At 37.6% G+C, this 22,660-nt stretch overlaps 1 protein-coding gene across 3 annotated transcripts in view; it reads right to left on the bottom strand.

The window, feature by feature from the left end:
- Positions 1 to 22,660, bottom strand: part of CCDC192 (coiled-coil domain containing 192) — a 268,059-nt gene that overhangs the window by 208,060 nt on the left and 37,339 nt on the right. For all 3 annotated transcript variants that reach the window (XM_060177542.1, XM_060177529.1, XM_060177535.1), the window contains exon 2: positions 18,622 to 18,673. Coding sequence is in view for 2 of the 3 variants with exons in the window: in XM_060177529.1 (XP_060033512.1) it covers positions 18,622 to 18,673 (52 nt within the window). In the remaining variant the exon portion in view is untranslated. The remainder of the gene's footprint in view (positions 1 to 18,621; positions 18,674 to 22,660) is intronic.

Genomic DNA, 22,660 nt, shown 5'->3' with positions numbered 1-22,660 from the left:
TCTTTCATCATTTAAATTAAAATCAACTACTTAGCTGTCAAAAATGACATCATTTCCTTTGCCTCATCTTGAATGAAGCTTGAATGAATGGTGTTGAGATAAATAAAAAAGAGAAGGACAAGGGAGTCGGGCACTAGCGCAGCGGTTAAGCGCATGTGGTGCAAAGCACAAGGACCAGCGTTAAGGATCTCAGTTCGGGCCCTTGACTCCCCACCTGCAGGAGAATCTCTTTAAAAGCGGTGAGCAGGTCTGCAGGTTTCTATCTTTCTCTCCTCCTCTCTGTCTTCCCCTCCTTTCTTGATTTCTATCTGTCCTATCCAACAACAACGGTAGCAATAACAACAATAAAACATCAAGGGCAACAAAAGGGAATAAATAAATATTTTAAATAAATAAATAAATGATTTTTAAAAAGAGAGGACAAATACCAAATGACCTGACTTACAGCTAGAACTTAAGAAACAAGGACACAAAGGTAAAACACCAAGTGTTATATTGCTCTACAGCAAAGCACTCTGGGTAAAAGGAAATGGGACAGGTGGAGATGGTGTTGGGTCATGATGTATGGTGGTAGTAATTAATCTAAATTGGGGGTGAGAGTGTTTTGCAGACACCTATCACAGGATGATGAGTTTCCTCACACATGATGTTATGATTTGGAAAGTTTATTGACCACCTAAATTATGACAGGCATAGTTCTGAGAACTTTGTATGTACTAGCTCACTTTGTTTTGTAGAAGCCCAACAAAGTAGGACTATTACTGATTCCATTATTAGGTACAAATATTGGAACACAGATTTCTAATTAACTTGTCTAAAGCCATTTATTCCTTTTTTTCTATTTTATTCATTCAGACAGAGAGAAATTGAGAGGGGAGGGGGTTATATAGAAAGAGAGAAAAAGATAAACACCTGCAGACCTGCTTCACTGTTTGTGAGGCTTCCCTGCTGCATGTGGGGTGCGGAGGTTGGAACTTGGTACTTGTGCATAGTACATTGTGAGATTAACTAGGTGCTCCATTGCCAGGACCCTCTCTCTTTCTATTACTCCCTCTCTCTCAATTTCTCTCTGTCCTATGTAATAAAAAATAGAAAGAGAAAGGAAGGAATGAAGGAAGGAAGGAAGGAAAGAAGGAAGGAAGGAAGGAAGAAAGAAGGAAAGAAAGAAAGAAAGAAGGAAGGAAAGGAGGCAGGAAGGAAGGAAGGAAGGAAGGGAGGAAAGGAAAGAAAGAAAGGCCAGGAAAATTAATTGTAAAAATAATAACTGTCATCTATAATGATGCCAGCAAAGAATTCCTTAGTTAAACTTAATATCTCATGAGAAACCTTCCTCTGCACCCTACCTTCCACCCCCACTACCTCACCCCAGCCTGGCATTTGCACAGACTTCTTCCTTTAGTAAAATTTGAAGGAGAAATGTGTTATGTCTCCTTCTGCATCAGATAAAAGTTCAGTCACAATTTCCATAGTGCATTCCAATGTGATAAGGTAAGCAGAAAATAAATTGGTTCTCTTTTTCTGTGAATTTCTACTTGTTTTAAGGTATCCCATTCAAAATGTCATTAAGCGACATGACTAGAACACTAAAGAGGGCACCGTATCTTCTCATTCCAACTTTAGGTACTCAGTGCAGCGCAGCTTTCTCACGTGTGAAATGAGACCATTCTATCAAATCCACGCTGTAGTGTGTTGGATATCTGTCATGCTGTTTTGACTGCCCAAAGTCTCAGCCCCTTTGAAGAGTTTCCTATTTCTTGAATCTCATCTCCCCAGAGTATAAAGCAGGAACTCCCTCACAAATGTCCTTTGCATCTCAGGTGGAATCATGTGACAACCTGACACACCAGTCTAAGACAATATGGGTGAATTAGATTTAAGTATAAAAGATGGCAAACAGAATGAAGTCTGACCAGGTTTACAGGATCATTCTGTTTTCAGAGGCTTCAGTAACAGAAGAGTCAGAGATATTATCCCATTCTGACAGGAAGTAACAAGTTCCAAGGGGCCTGTGTCCAAGAGTAGCAGTGATATTTCTTCAACAGAACCTGGCAAGGGAACTAAGTGTAATCACCAGGCCTAGTTCTTTAACAGTCCTAGAGAAACTCTGAAAAATATGTGTCATTTTCTTCTTGATACTTATTATAATGAGTTCTGTTAATTTCAAATATAAATATGAATGTTCTTTATCACTGGTATGAATTTTTATAAGTCATCTTTATTTGTTACTAATAGTGGCTTACAAGACTGTAAGATTATGGGGTTTCACACTGCACCCACCACCAAAGTTCTGTGCCCCTACCCTTGAGATGATAACCACCATAGTTCTCTAAAGTCTTAAAAAACAGCTTATTTATTTCTGGGTTTTTGTGTTTTTTTTTTTTTTAATTTCTTGTGTTTCAGTTCTCTAGATTCCACATGAGTGACTCCATTTGGTTATCTTTGACTCTCTACTTATTTTCCTAAGCATAATCACTTCCAGCTTTATCCATTTTGTCCTAAAGGACATATGATATATTTTTTTAAATTACAGAGTAGTATTCTGTTGGTATGCTTTGGATTCTGCTTCTAAGACCCCTTCTGTTTCATTGGTTTGATCCCTCCTGCTTAACATTGTATTCTGTTTGCATAGCCACTGTTGACTGAGCAGCCCCCTTCCTCCAGGACATTGGTTTAATCCTCACTGGTTTGCACTTTTTCTTTCTCCCTGCCACCTATCCTACATACTTCCTTTTTGGACCTGACTCTTCCGCCTCAGGATAGAGAAGGACAAGATTGTGATTAGAGATAGCTTAGATTGCGCTGCGTTTCACATGAATAAAGACTGAACTGTGTACCACTCAGCCATGAGTCTCTGGTCGTCTCTGTCTCCTGCCCGTGAAGCTCAGCCTAGCAGTATTCCATGGAGTGTGTATCTCACAGCTTCTTAATCATCTGTAGAGGAGCATTTAGGCTGCTTCCACTCTTTGGCTAGTGTGAATAATCCAGCTATGAACATGGGAGTGCATATGTATGTTCAAATTAGTGTTTGCATATCCTTTGCATAAATGCCCAAGGGTGATACTGGTGAAACATAAGGTAATTCCACTTTTATTTGTTCAAAAATGCTACAAACAGCTTTCCAAAAGGACTGACTACACCAGTTTTCACTCCCACCAACAGTGTATATGAATTTTGGCAAGGAGTTTAACGATTTTAAGCCTACATATTTTCAGCTCTAAAAATACAGGAAAAGATAACTCAATGGAGCTGTCGTGATGATTAAACATACAGAAAAAATGCTTAGCCTAATACATAACATATTGGAGGAGGTTTTAAAAAGTAAATTGCTTTGTAAACTCTTCCCCATCCCCCAGGGTTGTCACTGTGGCTTAGTGCCTATACTATGGATTTACTGCTTCTGGTAGCCATTTTTTGTTTTGTTTTTGTTTTTTCCTTTTATTAGTTGGATAGGACAGAGAGAGATTTAAAGAGAAAGTTAGATACCTGCAGCCCTGCTTCACCACTTGTGAAGCAACTCCTCCTGCAGATAGGGAGCCAGAGGGCAGGGGCTCCAACAGGAATCCTTGTGTGGGTCCTTGTATTTTGTACTATATCCGTGTGCTACAGCCCAGCGTCCTGCTTTACAAGTTCTATGTTTTATGCTTCTATGTTGTAACTTCTGGGACCTCACAGTTTGGGAAACAGCAAGAAGGTTTATTCTCTCCTCCCCTCTCTTCCCTTCTCCTCCCTTCTCTCCTCTCCTCTCCTCTCCTCTCCTCTCCTCTCCTCTCCTCTCCTCTCCTCTCCTCTCCTCTCCTCTCCTCTCCTCTCCTCTCCTCTCCTCTCCTCTCCTCTCCTCTCCTCCTGTTCTCCCCTCCGCCTTCTCCATTTCTGTCTTCCTTTACTTCCCCCTCCCCCCCTTTCCTTCTCTCATCTTCTCTTCCTTTCCCCTCCTTCTTTCCCCTTCCCTCCACTCTTCGCTTGCTTTTCTTTTTCCTTTCCTCTTCTTTCTTTATTCTTTTTTTCCACTAATTGTTTTCCAACTGCTCAGCAATGGCTAATGATGGTGCTAAGGACTGAATCTTGGACTTCGGAGACTTACTCATGACCACCTGTTTGCACAATTATTATGTTATCACAGTAAACCCTAGAATTAATCTTGCAGTGAAACAGATAAACTCTTAAGACCATGATTTTCTAGATAATTAGATAAATGCCTCAAATTTGTGAATCAATGAGTGATAAAACAAGGTTAGCAAACTAGCTTTCCTGGTAAGTTAATGCTTTGTCATGCAATAGATTCAGGTTCAAGCCTGGACTCCACCACAATGGGGCAAACTTCTGTGCTATAGTATCTATCTCTAAACAAAGTAATTAGCATTTTCCAAGTATATAAAGGGTTGAGAATTTGAATAATTTAAAAGTTACTGTGTGTGTACCAGAAGTTTTTAAAATTATAAATTGTTTCAAGACTGGATTATTTGGATCTCAGCATAAATATTAAGCAGTCACAAAGAAAATTATGATAAGAGATTTTTCTAGATTTTCAATGAACTTGTCTGAAAAGAATGTACGAACACCCTTAAAAGTAAAAAAAAAAAAAGTCAAATGCTGCTTCATTCAGGAGGAAAAATAGTAGAATTCAGAATAAAGTCACCTCAAACATAGATATATCTATTTTAAGGAGGAGTCCAAGTAGTAGCAGTCCCTAGGGAAAGCACAGTGTTCGAGAAATTAGAGCATTTTTCTTAGGCATCTCAGGCAAACACACAGGACTTACTCCTTTCCAAAGAAGGTTTCTGAACCAATTTTACTTTTTCTTAATTTTTGACTTAATATTGGTTAACAAAATTGTAAGATCCACCACCAAAGTTCTGTAGAGGTTTTATCCCTCACCCAAATAAGATTTAATATAGTTCATACAATGTTTGAGAGATAGTTTTTGTTTATTTTGAAAGTTTGTATACTTTAGATTCGTTTTTTTTAAATTTATTTATTCCCTTTTGTTGCCCTTGCTGTTTATTGTTGTAGTTGTTATTGATGTTGTCCTTGTTGGATAGGACAGAGGGAAATGGAGAGAAAAGGGAAAGCCAGAGAGGGGGAAAAAAAGACAGACACTTGGAGACCTGTTTCACTGCCTGTGAAGTGACTCCCTGCAGGTGGTGACCCAGGGGCTTGAACCGAGATCCTTACACAGGTCCTTGAGCTCTAACCCGCTGCACTATCGCCTGACCCCCCATGTGTATATCTTCTTTAGAGAACTCTCTTTGAGATCTGCTCAGTTTTGTGTTGGCTTACTTATTTCTTTGTTGTTGAACTGTATGATTTCTTTAGATATTTTGATATCACTCCCTGGTAGTGTGCAAATATATTTTCTCAATTAATAGGTTGTCCTTTTATCCTTGTGCAGTTTTTTTTTTTGAGGTGTAGAAGAATTTTTTTTTCTAGTTTAGTTACTCTTGCTTCTGCTTCCTTTGCCAATGGGTCTTAGTCTCCAAATACATTTAAGATGACAAAGTGTTTCACTGCTATATCCTTCTATGTATTTTGTAGTTCCAGGTCTAATATTTAGCTTTTGAATTGATTTTTGAGCAAATTTTGCTGTGTGGTGTTAAGTGGTTAATCGAGTTTCATTTTTCTATATATAGCTATTCAATTTTCCTATTACCATTTGCTGAAGAGGTTTTATTTATTTATTTTTTATCATTGGATATTTTTGGTTCCTCTGTTGTATATTAGATACTAGATAGTATGTGAGTTTTATTTCTGGGCTTTCCATTCTGTTCTATTCTGAGTACCTGTTTTTATTCCAATACCATATTGATTATTTTTTAAGCCATTTTTTTATTAGTCATTAATAGTGGTTTACAAGATTATAAGATTAGAGTATAGTTCCAAACTACACCCACCACCAAAGATCTGTGAACCAACACTCATAATAGCCATCATAGTTCTCATAAAGTTTTAGAGACTGCTTTCTTCTGGTTGTTTCTTCTTCTTCTTCTCTTCCTCCTCCTCCTTTTCCTTCATCTAAGTTCATTTGTATCGGTTTTCTAAGTTCCACACATGAGTGAAATCATCCAGTAGTTAGTTGTATTTCAGTCCCCAAAGCTCTGTATCAAATAACTTCCAAGTGAATCTGCTGATACACTCTGAGCTATTATATTCAGCCACCAACCACAACCTACATACCAGTAAGAGCCTTCACAATTCATATATCTACTCCCATTATGGATTACTTGCCTCTATACACAGCAATTGGTTACTGAGAAACTCCAGTCCTACTCAGACTACATACACTGAGGTCAAGAGATAGTGGTGAGTATCTACTCAGGCCCACTCAATTAAATATTTTCATAAGCGACCAAAAAAAAAAAAGGGGGGGGGGAGAACTGAGTAATAGTGGTGAGTAAATAACCCTAATGAACCAAGACAAAGTATTAGGGAAAATATATATATCAGGAGCAAATAAGTCTCCAGAAGAAGATTTCAAATCATTAGTTTCCATGATAATCAGTGAAATGAAATTAATGGAGGAAAGATCCATTAGAATAGATAAAAATGTGTAGACCAAACAGCGAGAGAAGGTATGAGATGAACCCAAGAAGAAAATAAAGAGCTAAAGATCAAGGTAGCTAGGCTAAAGGACACAGTAGCCCAACTATTGACTGCAAATAAGTGATTCAACAGTCAAATATTGGAAGTTGTAGGTCAAATCAATGAGCTGAAGTATGAGACAGAAAACTAAGAGAGAGAGAGTATAAGAAACAATGAGAACAATACCAGAGATCTGTGAGACAACATTAAAAGGAACAACATTAACACCATATACTCCAGAAGGAAAGGAGAGAAAGTGGAAGAATGCAAACTGGCGAGATAATAGTAGAGAGCTGAACAAAGGAGGAATATATACAGAGCCAAGAAACTAAGAGAATGCCAAGCAAAATTAACCTAGAGATAGAATAAACATGGCATAATTAGGTTGGCAAGAACTGATGAAGAATCCTGAAGTTAGCTAGATAAAAAGAACCACCTAAATAGGCAACCCCATAAAATTATCAACAGATTCTCAACAGAAAAGCTAAAGGCTAGAAGGAAATGACCAGCTAATCATAGAGTTCCCAACAAAAAAACATTTGCAACTAAGATTACTCTGTCGGGGTTGGGGGGTGGGAGAGGGTGGTGCATCTGGTTGAGGATATACATTACAGTGTGCAAGAATGGGATTCAAGTCCCCAGTCCCCAACTGCAGGGGAAAACTTCACTAGCAGTGAAGCAGGTATCTCTCTTTCTCTCTTTTTCCAGCTCTTCTTACTCTCTCAATGTCTCTGTCGTATCAAATAAATAAATAGTAAAATTTTAAAAGAATGCTTTATCTTGTTAAGAATTTCATTTAGACTGGAAGAAATGATAATTTCTCAGACAAACAACAGTTAAAAGAGTATGTCACTACTATGTCACTACTTTATGTTTTATAAGAACTAATAAAGAAGACTTTTATATTAAATAAAATGAAAAAGCACTCAATAGCACATAAATAATGATAATGAAATATCTTAAGTTCTTAAATATGAAACAGAACATCAATGGTTTGAACCCAACTTTCAGAGGACACAGAACAGCAGGTGGATCAAGAAGCACAGCCCAGTCATTTTGTTTACAGAACTCTCATCTTAACACAACAGGGTAAAATTGGGCTCAAAATAAAATGTTGAAAGGCAATCATAGAAGCTACTGGGACAGAAAAGAAGGCAGGGACAGCTATACTCACATTTGACACAATAAAATGAGATAAATAAACAAAAAACTTTAAGATAGGCAAAGACAGATCATTACATAATAAATGGTCAGGCAATCAATTAAGAGGATCTAATGCTCATTAACATATATGCACCAAATAAAGGGGCATCTAAATATATAATGCAAATATTAGTAAGATGAAGACTACATAGTAATAAAGTAGTAGTAACAATTTAACATCCCACTTTCCTGAGTAGAAAAAATAATCAGACACAAAGATAATTAGGAAACAAAAGATGTAAATGAGATAGATTGGACCTACTAGATATCATCAGAAATGTTCACTCCCAAAATTGCAATACATATTCTTCTTGGGTCTATATGCAGTATTTTATTTTTCTTTTTTGATAGGACATGGAGAATGAGCGAGGAGGGGAAGATAGAGAGGGAGAGAGAAAGACACCTGTAGACCTGTTTCACTGCTTGTGTGCCTGTGAGGCAGCCCCCCTGCAGGTTAGGAGCAGGGGACTTGAACCAGGATACTTGCACTTCATACTATGTGTGCTTAATTATGTGTACTATTGCTTGCCTCCTCATATACAATATTTTCAAAGGTAGCTATATATAAACCACAGAGATAGTATTAATAAATTTAGAATTATTGACACCATTCCTAGCATCTATTCAGACCACAGTGGAATTAGACAATCAACTACCAAAAGAAAATTATAATAACCAAAATCTAATTAGGTGTACTCTGTATTTCTCCTTTCTTTGTTTCTTAAAACCCAATCATGAGCAACTCATACCAGATGATCTCACTCATAGTTTTATTGTTGTAGTTGTTGTTGTTATTGATGTTGTTGTTGTTGTTGGATAGGACAGAGAGAAAGTGAGAGAGGAGGGGAAGACAGAGAGAGGGAGAGAAAGACAGACAACTGCAGACTTGTTTCACCACTTGTGAAGTGACTCCCCTGCAGGTGGGGAGCCGGGGGCTTGAACCGGGCTCCTTAAACGAATTGTCATCAAAACTTGGAGGAATCCTTAATCTCTCTACACTGCCTCAAATACAGATAACACATTACATTGATTCACATTATTAGATATATTTTGAAATAACTGATTGACTCTGATACCTGATCTAACACAAACAGTTCAATTATTGACATAAAGTCCTGGGCCCATTATTCTTAGCAGCAAAATCCAGTTCAACAAAACTATCAAAATAAATTAGGCCAATGTTATTCAGTCTGCCCAAAGTAATTTAGGACAAAGGTCAGGATTTATCGCTGAGAACCTGTATCCTGTGGCTGTCACTCCTAGTTAATCCTATTTTCTCCCAGCTTGTCTCCAAATATCCAAAAAGAGTCTACCAAAGGGAGACTTCGTCTATTGGGAAAGGCTAGATGAAATAATTGTCTTAGTCCTTTGAGAGGTTATTCTCTCTCAAGGAAAATACGAAGTCTGTTAGAAAGGATTCTTCATACCATAGCAACTGAAGTGTACTCTAAAAATCAGCTTAGTCAGATGGCCCTAAAATGTGCTTCCCACTTGTCCTGTCTTCTTGTTATCTAAACATTCAGGTTTCATAAGATGAACAAATCATATATGAGATTTGATTTTTAATTCAAAGGAATTTTTGAATGTTTCTGTCTATATATTTAACTTCATTTAGTTTTTTTTTTTCATTTTATCTATTTATTGGGCTTATTTATTAGTCAGAAAAGAATCACAGGGGCAGGGAGAGATAAGGAAGAGAAGAATAAGGAAGAAGATAAGAAGAGAAGATAAGGAAGAATACTTGCTTCACAAATTTCAAAGCTTTCCCCTATAGGTGGGGGTTGAAGATTTGAATGTGGGTCCTTGCACATTGTAATTGGTGTGCTCAAATGGGTGCACCATTTCCCAACACCTATTTTTTTCAATTTCTTTATTGGGGTTAAATGGTTTACAGTCAACAGTAAAATATAATAGTTTGTAAATGTATAATATTTCTCAGTTTTCCATATAACAGTTCTGTTCCAGGACCTGAACCCTCCTTCTTACCCCAGAGTCTTTTACTTTGGTGAAATACACCCACTCCAGTTCAAGTACTGCTTCCTGTTTCCCCCTTTTGTTCTTGTTTTTCAACTTTTGCCTATGAGTGAGATAATCTCATATTCATCCTTCTATTTCTGACTTATTTCACTTAACATGATTCCTTAAAACTCCATCCAAGATGGGGGTGAAGAAGGTGAGGTCACCATTTTTAATAGATGAGTAGTGTTCCATTGTGTATATTGACCACAACTTGCTCAGCCACTCATCTGTTGTTGGGCACTTGGATTACTTCCAGGTTTTGGCTATTACAAATTGTGTTGCTGTGAACTATACACAAATCTTTTTGGATAGGTGTGTTTGGTTCCTTAGGATATATCCCCAGGAGAGGAATTGCAGGGTCATAGGGTAGGTCCACTTCTAGCCTTGTGAGACTTCTCCAGACTGCTCTTCACAGGGGTTGGACTAATTTACATTCCCAACAACAGTGCAGGACTCTTCCTTTGTCCCCCAAACCCCTAGAGTTTCCCTTCTTATGTATCACAATTTACTTCCTTCTATGCATGCAAATTTACTGACATTTCTTTCTTTGAAAAATATTTTATTTATCTATTAGACAGAGACAGAAATTGAGAGCGAATAGGAAACTAGAAAGGGAGAAAGAGAGACATCTCCAACACTGCTTCACTACTGGTCAAGCTTCCCCCCTGTAGATGTGGACCAGCGGCTTAAACCATGATTCTATCATATATATATATATATCCTATCAGGTGCTCCATTGACTGGCTCTTGATATTTCTACTCTCAGAGGAAAAAAAAAGAGTATCAGCACTACACAGCACAGACTAATGTAAGTTCTCTCAAATAATGTCCAATTAAAAAAGAAAAGAAGAGAGAGAGAGAGAGAAAAAAAAGGCCACTTGAATGAGTGAATTCTGGCTTCTAATGTTGGGGAACTCTAGTGGTGGGAACTGTACACCTGTTATTTTACAATCTTGTTAATCAACATTAAATCAATAACTAAAAAAACTTAAATCTGATGGACAGGCAATTATAACAAATATAAAGATAGGTTTACAAGGAATTTTTTTTAAAAAGCTAATATAGTCATGGGTTCTTTCAAATATAACTAAAGTAGGACTACTAACTGTCTATAAAACAGAGACACACTCCCCCCAAGTCTTCATCTGAACTATTCCAGCCTTTAGGTTCATCATTAGTCAACAGTTTGTTTGGCTCTGTATGTTAACTCTTTTTTTTCAGCTACCAGGTTCCAAATGCTAACATGATGCCTAACGGCCTTCCCTGGGCAGATGACCCCCACCAATGTGTCCTGGAGCCCCGCTTCCCCAAAATTCTGCCCGACTAGAGAAAGAAAGAAACAGGTTGGGGGTATGGATCGGCTTGCCTATGCCCATGTTCAGCTGGGAAGCAATTACAGAAGCCAGACCTTCCACTTACTGCACCCCATAATGACTCTGGGTCCATACTCCCAGAAAGAAAAAGAATAGGAAAGCTACTATGGAAAGGGGATGGGATATGGAGTTCCAGTGGTGGGAATTGTGTGGAGTTGCACCTCTCTTATCCTGTGGTCTTGGCAGTGTTTCCTTTTACTTTTTCTTTCTATTTTTAAAAAGATTTACTTAATTTATTTTATACATTTATTTATTTATAAAATGGAAACACTGACAAGACCATAGGATAAGAGGGGTACAATTCTCACCACCAGAGCTCTGTATCCCATCCCCTGCCCTGATAGCTTTCCTACTCTTTATCCCTCTGGGAATATGGAATCAGGGTCACTATGGGGTGCAGAATGTGGAAGGTCTGGCTTCTGTAATTGCTTCCCCATTGAACATGGGTGTTGACAGGTCAATCCATATTCCCAGTCTGTCTCTTTCTTTCCCTGGTGGGGCAACACTCTGAGGAAGCAATCCCCAGGATATATTGGTGGGGTTGTCTGTCCAGGGAAGTCTGACTGGCATCATGATAGCATCTGGAACCTGGTAGCTGAAAAAGAGTTAACATATAAAGCCATACAAATTGTTGATTAATTATGAACCTAAAGGCTGGAATATTGCAAATGAAGATTTGGAGTCTCCGTTTTGGAAATAGCTAGTAGGTCTATTTTAAGTATATTCCAAAGGGTTCATGACTTTATTAGTTTTTGCCTGAGCCTGAAATCTAATATGCAGGTGGACCCAGGTAATTATCTGGGGAGATGATGTCATGGCTGGAAAAAGGGCTAGAAAACTGGATCAGGGAAAGAGCAGCTCCCAAATATGGGAAAGTATATAAATATTGTTGACTGTAAACCCTATCAATTTGATCTAAGGCCCAATTTCAGCATAGGAGCCTATGTAACCTCTACAGCCCTGTAATTCCGAACTTGCATTCTGTCCTCATCAGTAGGAAAGTTCCGAGTAGCACCAATTGTAGAACCCATCTTTTTCAGGTGGTAGATAGAGTATGTTATCCAACCCCCCTTCGGAGGATGGAACATTCTCTACCATTGTTGATCCACATTGAGGGCAAGGTCCTATGAGGACCCCCAAGGGGTCCATTATGCTGTTCTTGATGGAGATGACCAGTGATAATGGGAGGAGAGATCTATTTGAGGTCTAGGCTCATTGTGTTTGTGTGAGAATCCCAGGACTCCCTGACTAGGATCCCAGCTTTTTGGGTGGCCTGATAGTGTTTCCTTTTTGTAAACAAATTTTTTTAAAAAAGAATGAGTTGAGCTTAAGGATAATAAGGAAATGCTACAGCTGCAAAATAAAGAACATTGGCATCAGAATTTCTCACCTTAATATTAAATTCTATTTCACTTGAGAAGAAATGTCATAAACATAGTACTTTAAAATGAGATTGGCCGAAGACATAGAGGTGTTCTATGGAAAAGAATACCTCACAAGCAGTTGGATAAAATAATCTACTTCAATTTTTAATTTCTGTGGTAAACAGATAAAATTAAACAAAAAGCCTTTTTTCCCCACATGTGAACATGTCTCTTTTTAAAATGTCAACAGGCAAAGGAAATTAGAAAAACATGTGACACTGAAAGGTTGTTTACAGATCGAATGTTTTTCGGAATTTCCCCAAGAGATACCAGTAGTCCAAAGGACTTCCATAAACTGAAGCAGTTGAGTGTATGCAAATTTGTTTCATCAGATATCCATGAAAATTTGCTTTTCTCACCTCCACATTGTAACAAAAGCATATTAATGAAAGTATATAATTCCAGCTCAAATGGAAGAAAATGTATTTCCAGGACCTGTTTTAATCATAGCAGTTTCACTTGGACACCCAATTTCCAAGAACAAGCCTATTGACAGTATTAAATGAGGACTTAATGTAAATTTCTATATTGATCTCACTTAAGGATGAAAAGGAATGTCTTTAAATTACTTAAAATTTTCATTTAAAATATAAGTAGTATACTAACTACCATCTTTATTTTATTTTATTTTATTTATTTAATTTTACACAGAGAGGAAGAGAGAGAGAGGGAAAGAGTGAGTGAAAGAGACTGCAGCATCTAAGCTCTTTTCAGTGTGATGGGGGCTGAGCTTAAACCTGGGTCTTGTACATGGCAAAGCAAGCCACACACTATCCAGTGAGCTATTTCACTAGCCCAATGGCTATCATTCTTTTTGATTAAAAATTTTCTAACATAGGTAAGTATATTCTGAGCATCATTTAAAAATATTAAAATTGGGGGTCTGGCAGTAGTGCAGTGTGTTAAGGGTGCATGGCACAAAGCACAAGGTCCTGCTTTGAGCCCCCAGATCCCCACCTGCAGGGGGGTCACTTCACAAGTGGTGAAGCAGGTCTGCAGGTGTCTGTCTTTCTCTCCCCATCCCTGCCTTCTCCCTCTCTCTAGATTTCTCTCTGTCCTATCCAATAACAACAACAGCAATAACAACAATAACAGCAACAACAATGATAAACAAAAAGGGCAACAAATGGAAAAAAATAGCCACCAGGGGCAGTGGATTCCTAGCGCTGGCACTGAGCCCCTGGAGGCAAAATATATATATTAAGAACTGTTAGAAACATGACCAAATATATGCTTTCTATAAAAAACAATTCTGTATCAAGTACAATTTCAATTTAAAAATTTCAGGAACTGCTTCTCTTCCCTGGTTTATAAGATATGAAATCTTTTAACCACTTGCTTTGCAAGCTTGTTTTATGAAACTGACTTCCTACATGTGCTACGAATTTGACCTTACAAATAAAAATTTGAAAAATTACTTTTATAGCTTTAGCATCAACATGATGACTATTCAATTATCTATTTATTTTTTGTTATCCCTGGAACTCTACTTCTCTGGCTCACCGTTTTCAGATAGAAATGGCTGGAGAGAGGGAGAGAGAGAAGCACTATAGCACTAAGACTGCCTTCATTGTAAGGTTAAGGGCTTGAACCGGGATCATCCACATGGCAAAGTGAATATAGCACACTATCCAAGTGAGCTATTTTTCTGGTCCTAAATAATATATTTTTATTATTTATTTATTTATTGACTGACTTGGTGTGGTGCAGGGAATTGAAATAGGAACTTTGGAGCCTCAGGCATTGAGGGACTCTTTGAATAACCATTATGCTGTCTAACCCCACCCCAATAATGATTTCATTATGTATTATTATTATCTCCAGGATTATAGCTGGGGCTCAGTGCCTGCCCTATGAATCCACTGCTTCTGGAGGCTATTTTTTCCTCTTTTGTTGCCCTTGTTGTTTATCGTTGTTGTTATTATTGCTGTCGTCATTGTTGGATAGGAAAGAGAAAAATCAAGAGTGGAGGGGTAGACAGAGATGGGAAAGAAAGGTGGACACCTGCAGACCTTCTTCTCTGCTTGAGAAGCAACCTGCAGGTGGGAAGCGGGGGACTGGAACCAGAACCTGCTGCATCACTGCCCATCCCTGTCATTATATGTTTTACATTGTTCTTCTTCCTCTTCATACCTTATTTATTTATTTATTTATTTATTTATTTATTGTGGTGTAATTCTCAGGAATAGAGCAGGGGGAGACATCCCGAGTCAGGAGGTCTAGGTTAGCCTCTTTGTAACATTTTTTTTCATTTTTAAAAAAATTTCCTAAACAATTTCAAATGTGAGGATTTATATGTACTAACTGTTTTCTATTAGAGAGTATTATGATAGAGCAAGAGTAATAGTTGAAATAACATTCTAATCCTCCAACCAGCCAGAGGAATAAGGCCCAGATAAATGAGGGACAATCTGGCACTGAGAAGTAGATGTAAATAACTCACTGGCTATTCCCATAATGTTCCTGTTACATGCTTTTACCACTCAACAATTAAATTTCCCTCCATCTTCCTGAGTCTCAATTACTAAAGTGGTAGTAATAATGTTAATAATAGTAAGGATGCTAAAAACAAGAAAAATAGCAACATAATATTGGTGATACTGTAAATTACTCTATCTGCTGTGATAAGCACTCAGAGTGAAGACATCTGTTAGTCACTTAATACTAAACCTAAAGCTTCACTCACCCAGTTGTTCTATTTCAAATGATAATAATGGAGTGTAACATTGATTCTGAAACTTTGCCTAGTGACAAGAGAGGCGAACAAAAGCTGATCCTCTGAGAATTCAGTTTATTGAGAAATTCCAAAAGTTAAAGAATAATTCAGAAAGCATAAAATAAATAAAACAGAAATCATAGTTTCCAGGTGATGATTCCACTATGATTGAGGTAATTTCATTCTACTTAGGTGGTCAAGACATCTTCACAGAATCAAAGAGATTCCACCCCTCACTTCAGTCTTTCCTTCCAAAGCTAAGTAGTGCTATTAAAACAAGCATCTGTTGTCCACCTGCATTTTGGTTCCTGATGACATATAGCAAAATCGCTTCTGCTGAGTGATCATACTCTGCATTCCATGATTTAAAAGGGATTATGTGTTGGGGAAAAGGCAGCACTAATTGTATATATATTATGGGCTCAAGATCTGCAGACTTAACTTTGGAACCAGCCTAAAACATTCTCTTAGAAATGTAAAAATGCAGTAACTAAAGCAGACCGGGCTACTTCATGCTCCAGGGCTCTCAACTAAATTAAATGAAAATTGGAAGGAGATAAATTCTAAACTCCAGGAAACTAATTGGAACCCTTAAGCAAAATCCTAAATGTGGTAATTGGCCTCTGGTCCAATGAGAGAGTTGCCTCCAGGGTATTAATTGATTGACATTGTTAGAGGAAGAGGAGACACAATGCATGTGACTGGTGAGTTTAAATCCCCTATTTTGAAAACTCCAATATAACTGCTAATCCAAAGGTTTCAACAGTAAACTTCTTTTTTTCCCCCTGTGTACTTGTGAGGGACAATCTTTGGGTAACAAAATGATACATAGTCCCACTATATAAAACAATTCATCATTAGGTTTTCTTTTTTGTAGTTGAAAAAAAAAGCAATATAAGATCAAACTAGATCACTAGCTGTAGAAAACAATATTTATTTGAAGACATATTCTACTAATCTAATTGAGTTTCCCTCTGATTTATATTTCTTCAACAAAGAACTTCCTCCTGAAATTTATTATCTATCTAGTCTGTCTCAGGACTGATTACATGAACTATACTTTGAAAATAATTAACATTTTATTGACATAACTGTAGAAATGAGATTCTGAGTATGTACTTCTCTAAATCACTTGTTCTTAGCCAATGAAGCTGGTTAGGGATGGGAGTGATAGAGCAGAAAAAATGAATCCATAAGTAAATAGCAAATCCCCTGGTCTTCAAAGGAACCAATTTGAGTGTCACAGATCCCAAATAATTGTATTACTGTGCTACTGTAAGGAACTTTGCCAACCATTTTCACATTCCAAGCATATAATAGAAATGCACTATTGATAGTCTCACTATCCTTATTCGGTAGATGAAAAATAATACTCAGAAAGTTTACATCGTGGTTACCACCACACGTTTTAGAAATGCAATATTGAACTTGATTTCCAGTCCTACAATATTTCTTCTATACAGTTTTGCTTATGGGCAGAGACTAGAAAAGATCCTGACTAAAACTGAACTCAGAGTGATTTAAACATTTTAAAATATATTTTATTATTTATTTATTTATGGATAGAGACCACCAGAAATTGAGAGAGTTGGGGGAGATAGAGAGGAAGAGACAAAGAGTGACACCTGCAGCACTGCTTCACCACTCAGTTTTCCCTCTGCAGGTGGGGACCAAACCCAGATCCTTGTAAATTGTAACTGCGCTCAACTCACTCAACTCAGTGCACCACCACCCAGTTCCCTCAGCGTGCTTATTAAAGAAAATTTTTTTAAACAATCAATTGTGGAATGGGTAACAAGAATGTGAGAAATCTGAATTATGGTTATCTTTGAGGAAAGGGGATACATGGAATGAGAGAAATGTCTGTGTTGTGGGGTTCTTCCTTTTTTTCCCTTATGAGATAGCTATATACTTGACTATAATTCAGTGGACTATGTACATTTTCATTGTGCATTAATGTGAACATACTATATTTCAAAATATAAATACATTTTTTATATTGGCAAATATATAAGAGATTAAAAAAAAGGGTCCCAGGCAGGAGGCACTCCCACTTGATCACACATGTTACTAAGTGCGAGGACCAAGATTTGGTAGCCTGATTCTCTAACTTACATAAAAGGAAACAGCTAATAGTATGAGTCTCCATGAACCTATCACTCACCATCAGAACTTCTCAGAGCCCCCAGGGCTCTGTTCTGGCTCCTACGCTATTTAATATTTACATCAATGACCTCCCAGAAACTTCTTCAAGGAAGTTCATCTACGCCGATGACATCTGCTATGCAACTCAGGCATCAAAGTTCGACATCCTCGAGGAAACACTCACGAAAGACATGTCTCTGATATCTGATTACTGTAAAAAATGGCTACTAATCCTTAGCACTGCAAAAACGGTATCATCTGTTTTCCATCTACACCATGCCTCAGCCTTGCGTGAGCTTAATATGCAGCTTGGCGATACGAGAATCCGGCATGAAGCCCAGCCAGTCTATCTTGGCATTACTCTCGATCGCACTCTGTCATTTCACAAACATCTCATAAAAACTGCAGCAAAGGTGGGCGCGAGGAATAACATCATTGCAAGACTGGCCAGCTCCTCATGGGGCGGGAGCGCTTCCACACTACTATCATCATCTCTGGCATTATGCTATTCCACTGCAGAATACTGTGCCCCAGTATGGTTCCGTAGCCCCCATGTCCACTTGGTCGATTCCAAATTATATTCCTCCATGAGGATAATTTCTGGAACCATCCGTTCCACCCCAGTTCCATGGCTGCCAGTTCTTAGCAACATCGCCCCGCCAGATATTCGTCGGGATGCGGCATCATCTAAGTTCATTTCCCAAGTCTATGCTCGACCGGACCTGCCAATATACGCGGATATCTTTGCCCACCCTGTCCAACGCTTGACGTCTCGTCACCCAATCTGGTCCCCTACGCCTACACTGAACTTCTCTGTTCCAGACTCTTGGAAACAGAGTTGGCAGTCAGCTGAGGTAAAGAACAAACACCTCATCACAGACCCCTGCAAGCGTCAACACGGCTTTGACCTAGCACGTTATGATTGGGCCCTCCTCAATCGCTATCGAACAGGCCATGGCCGGTGCGCCGCTATGTTCCATTGCTGGGGAGCCAGAGATGACCCGAATTGCCCCTGCGGCTACAGACATTTAAAAAACAACAACCTTTGCTAGTAAAATGTGAAAAGAGAAACCATATCTGGACTATCTTCACATTAACCAAAGCAGTTTGTGTAATTAAGTATAATACTTTATTAAAAAGAACTCATATAAATTTCATTTCTTACCAAAATTGTGTTTCTTTGTTGTATATCTGTTTCTGAATTTGCAGACCTGGAGCTGAAATGAAGAATTCAGAATTCCGAGGTTTTATTTCATGCATGTACATACAGGTACACACACACACACACACACACACACACACACACACACACACATAACCCACATTGAATAGATTTGTACACTGTAATACTTTCATAAATTTTCTAGGGGCCAGGAAGATAACTCAGAACATGACGAATTTTCTAAAGCATTTCCTCAAAATGTCCATTTCTGGATATTTCTGAAGGAAGTAAAAAACTATGGAATGTAAACTTTGCTCAAAGAAGATAAAATAGTTTTTAAAGATTCTCTTGAGAATAAGCAGTCTGAACAGTACAATCTGTTCTGTAAACCTGCAAAACTTCTCATTTCAACTAAAAAAAGTAGGGGGTAGGAAGCAAATATTATTCTATGAAACAGCAATCTTGGGAATTCTCCTTTTCTCACTTTCTCTTCTCTTTCTGCTAAATCATTTCCAGGTACTCTTAACTCTTTAGTTTCTTTAAAGAGAGAAAGGGAAAAGAACGAAAGAAAGAAAGAGAAAAAAAAGAACTTTAGTTTCTGTTATACTGTTACACTGATACCCTTTATAGGAAAACCGTATTCTCATGTTCTTTTCGTCCTTATATTATTGTTATATTCAGTGGTCATTTATCACAACTCACCTTACCTGGCAACTTTTGAATGATGCAGTATCTCCTCATTGAAACACCTTATTCATCTGACCCCAGGGATATTTCCTTCCTGCCCACATCCTGTTCAGTGCTTCCTTTGATGCTTATTTTTCTCATTTTCCCTATTTCCAATATTGCAGTTCTCTTTACTGATCACTATACTATACAAATCTTTTATTTATTAATTTATTGGACAGAGACTATACAAATCTTTTATTTATTAATTTATTGAACAGAGACAGAGAGAAATTGAGAGATGGAGAGAGAGAAAGAGTGAGACATAGGAAAGATACTTCTTCAGCCCTGCGTCACCACTTATGAAGCTTTCCCCTTGCAGGTGGAGACTGGGAACCTTGAACCCTGGTCCCTGTGCATGGAAACAAGCGAATTCAACCAGGTGTGCCACCCACCACCCGATCCCAACTGTTCACTGTTCTAACATCTTCACTAGGTGATCTCATTTAACCTCATTATTTAAGTATCAATATGATGGCCACTCTTGTCTGTATGTCTACCTGTAATTCTAGTTTCATTTCTTTGATTTCCTTCACATTTCTACCATGATGTCTAATAGAGACCTCAAGTTCAATGTTTCCAAAACCTGACTCCTGATTCCTACACCTAAATCTGACTTATCAATACTTCTCCTCAGTTGATGACATCATTTTTTTTCCAAACCCATAAGGAAGCCAATCTTAGCTCTACCAGCAAAAGCATATAGTTATAACACTCTGTTTCAAGTTGCCTGGATCATTGCATTAACTATTTTTTGGTTATTATTATTATTTGCCACAAGGAATTCTAGCTTGTGATTTCACTTCTCTCTATTTTTCTTTCTCCTTTACTCTTTTTTCCCCCCTGATAAAGGTTGAGAGGGAGAGAGAAACAGGGTGGATAGATACCACAAAACCGTTCCACTGCTTATAAAGCTTTTCCTTGGCATGATGCTCCCATGTGGTGACTGAAAACTTAAACCTGGATTCTCACATATGGTAAAGTGTATTTTCTACCAGATGAGTCATCTCCCAGTAACTTGCACTAACCTCAACTTTCTTTGTTTCAACCTTTGCTACTTGCATTCTATTTCCAGTAAATAAAGAATAGAAAAAAAGTCATTTTATCCTGTGCTCAAAGTTCTCTGACAACGGATTCAATATCACTCAGAATAAAAGCCAAAGCCTATGTAATAACAGCAGGGTCCTTCAAATGTCTCTACCATTCACACTTTTGATCAATGGTAGGATTCCATCCCATTCCCCCTTCCCTTCCCCATATAACTATTTTACTATTCTGAATTCAGCCAGTTTTCTTTTTTTCCCAACGCTTCCCCTCCAGCTCACACAGGCTCCTTCACTCTGATTTGACCACCTCATATCAAGTGACTCTTCCAGGAAAAATTCTCTATCATGCTGTACTAGACTTTTCCCATTTCCTTCTTGTCTTTGCTCAGATATTCCCAGTGAAGCCTCCTATAGGCACCTAATTTAACATTGAATATTTTACTCAACTACCCATCACCTTACTTGATTTTGCTCTGCATTACAACCAATTTATAATAAACTACACAATTTACTTATTACGATAGAAACTCCCTGAATATAAACTTTGCTTTCAGTTATATGGTTACTTTATTTTGTCGAGTACTAAGATGACTACATAATATTTGTTGAATGAATGGATGCCTACATCTATAATGATAGATGCCAAATGTTATTCAAGCTCACTCTTACTGTCAAATATTGCTTTACCATACCTTGCATTACTTTCTACCCTAACAAATGTATTATTTTATTTCCATATTTCTCTGCATGCTTTTCTTTTCAAAAGAATTGCAAATAATTTTTAAAATATATAGAAGTAATCAGTGACTAGGAACAAAATTAATTAAATTCCAACTTAGTGGAAAGACACACTGGGGATCTGAGAGATATAATTGCTTTTCTTATTACATACCTAACTTAGCAAAAGCCAATACAAGTATCCTCTGCTCTTCAAAAGTTTGAGTGTAGAATTTTATTTTCTTATTAATTGATCATTTACTTTCTTAATGAATTCATTATTTATTTATCAGAGATCAATCAAGAGAGAAGGGGGACATTGAAAGACAGTGGGAAAAAGAAACACCTTCGTATCATTCACCACTCTTGAAGCTTCCACCCTGCAGATGGGGATCAGGGGGTATACCTGGGGCCTTGAGTATTTTAACATGTTTGCTTTACTGGATGTACCACCACCTGGCCTGTAGAATTTTACTTTTATGAACGACCTACATTAGTACCTGCCTTCATTAGCTGAAAAAAAAAAAAAAAACTAGAATATTTTTGCATTTTCAGCAAAAAATGTAAATGGCGTTCAATACTTGCTTTGGCTTGGTCATAAAGAGACAATCTCCTAGCTTCTCCAACAGTGAGAATGGCTCCTCCAAGATCCTTCCCCCAGAAACACACTCAGAGTTTTAATGTCAAGTTGCCTTTGCTTTGAACTATGTCTCAGTGTCTGTAGTTTATCTAGATTTACTCTCTGCATGCATTAGCACAATGTCCAAAGGTATCATAGTAGAGTGTTGTACTTAGTGTGAAACTTGTTATAATTAAATCTGAGTGAAATAGCAAATTGTCTAGAAGAAAAGTCTTAGAGGAACTGAATAGCAGACACTTGTGTGAAAATTTCACTATTTTGATAGTGCTGTAATAATAATTGCACTACAGAAAAGTGCAATTGGCTCTAATTTTTGAAAAGATTTGCATGTTTTGAGTGTCCACCAAGATATGTAAGATGGAAAAATGTGTGATATTAAGCAGTCAGGCTAACTATCATTTTTAAAACTTACCGAGACAGCCACAATAATGAATACTGACCCATCTTCAACATTGGACCGGGAAACCACAGAAGAAAATGTAGGTAGTAGATGTCTAACTGCCCTAATGGACTCAGGTGACAGTTAAGATAATAGACCACTCTCTTGTTCACTCTGCAGTGCCCTCTCTCCTGTACTTCTCACCACCCCAGCCTCCCATAACTTGACCTAATACTGCCTTGGTTCTGGTAAGTGAAACAATATTTTCTATACATTGTTTATATTTTATAAAAGATATGTTATTATCGTATCATTCCTGCTTCTACTGTATATATTTGGGTTGTTTTCAGGGTTTTTTTTGTGTGTGTTACTTAGAATGATTTTTTAATATATTTTTAAATTTTTTATATTTATCTATTTCCACTTTTGTTGCCCTTGTTTTTTATTGTTGTTGTACTTATTATTGTTGTTGTTATTGATGTTGTAGTTGTTGGATAGGACAGAGAGAAATGGAGAGAGGAGGGTAAGATAGAG

This window comes from Erinaceus europaeus, chromosome 2 (genome assembly GCF_950295315.1).
Source record: "Erinaceus europaeus chromosome 2, mEriEur2.1, whole genome shotgun sequence".
In the NCBI taxonomy this organism is placed as follows: Eukaryota; Metazoa; Chordata; class Mammalia; order Eulipotyphla; family Erinaceidae; genus Erinaceus; species Erinaceus europaeus.
This window is presented reverse-complemented; position numbering and strand designations above follow the sequence as displayed.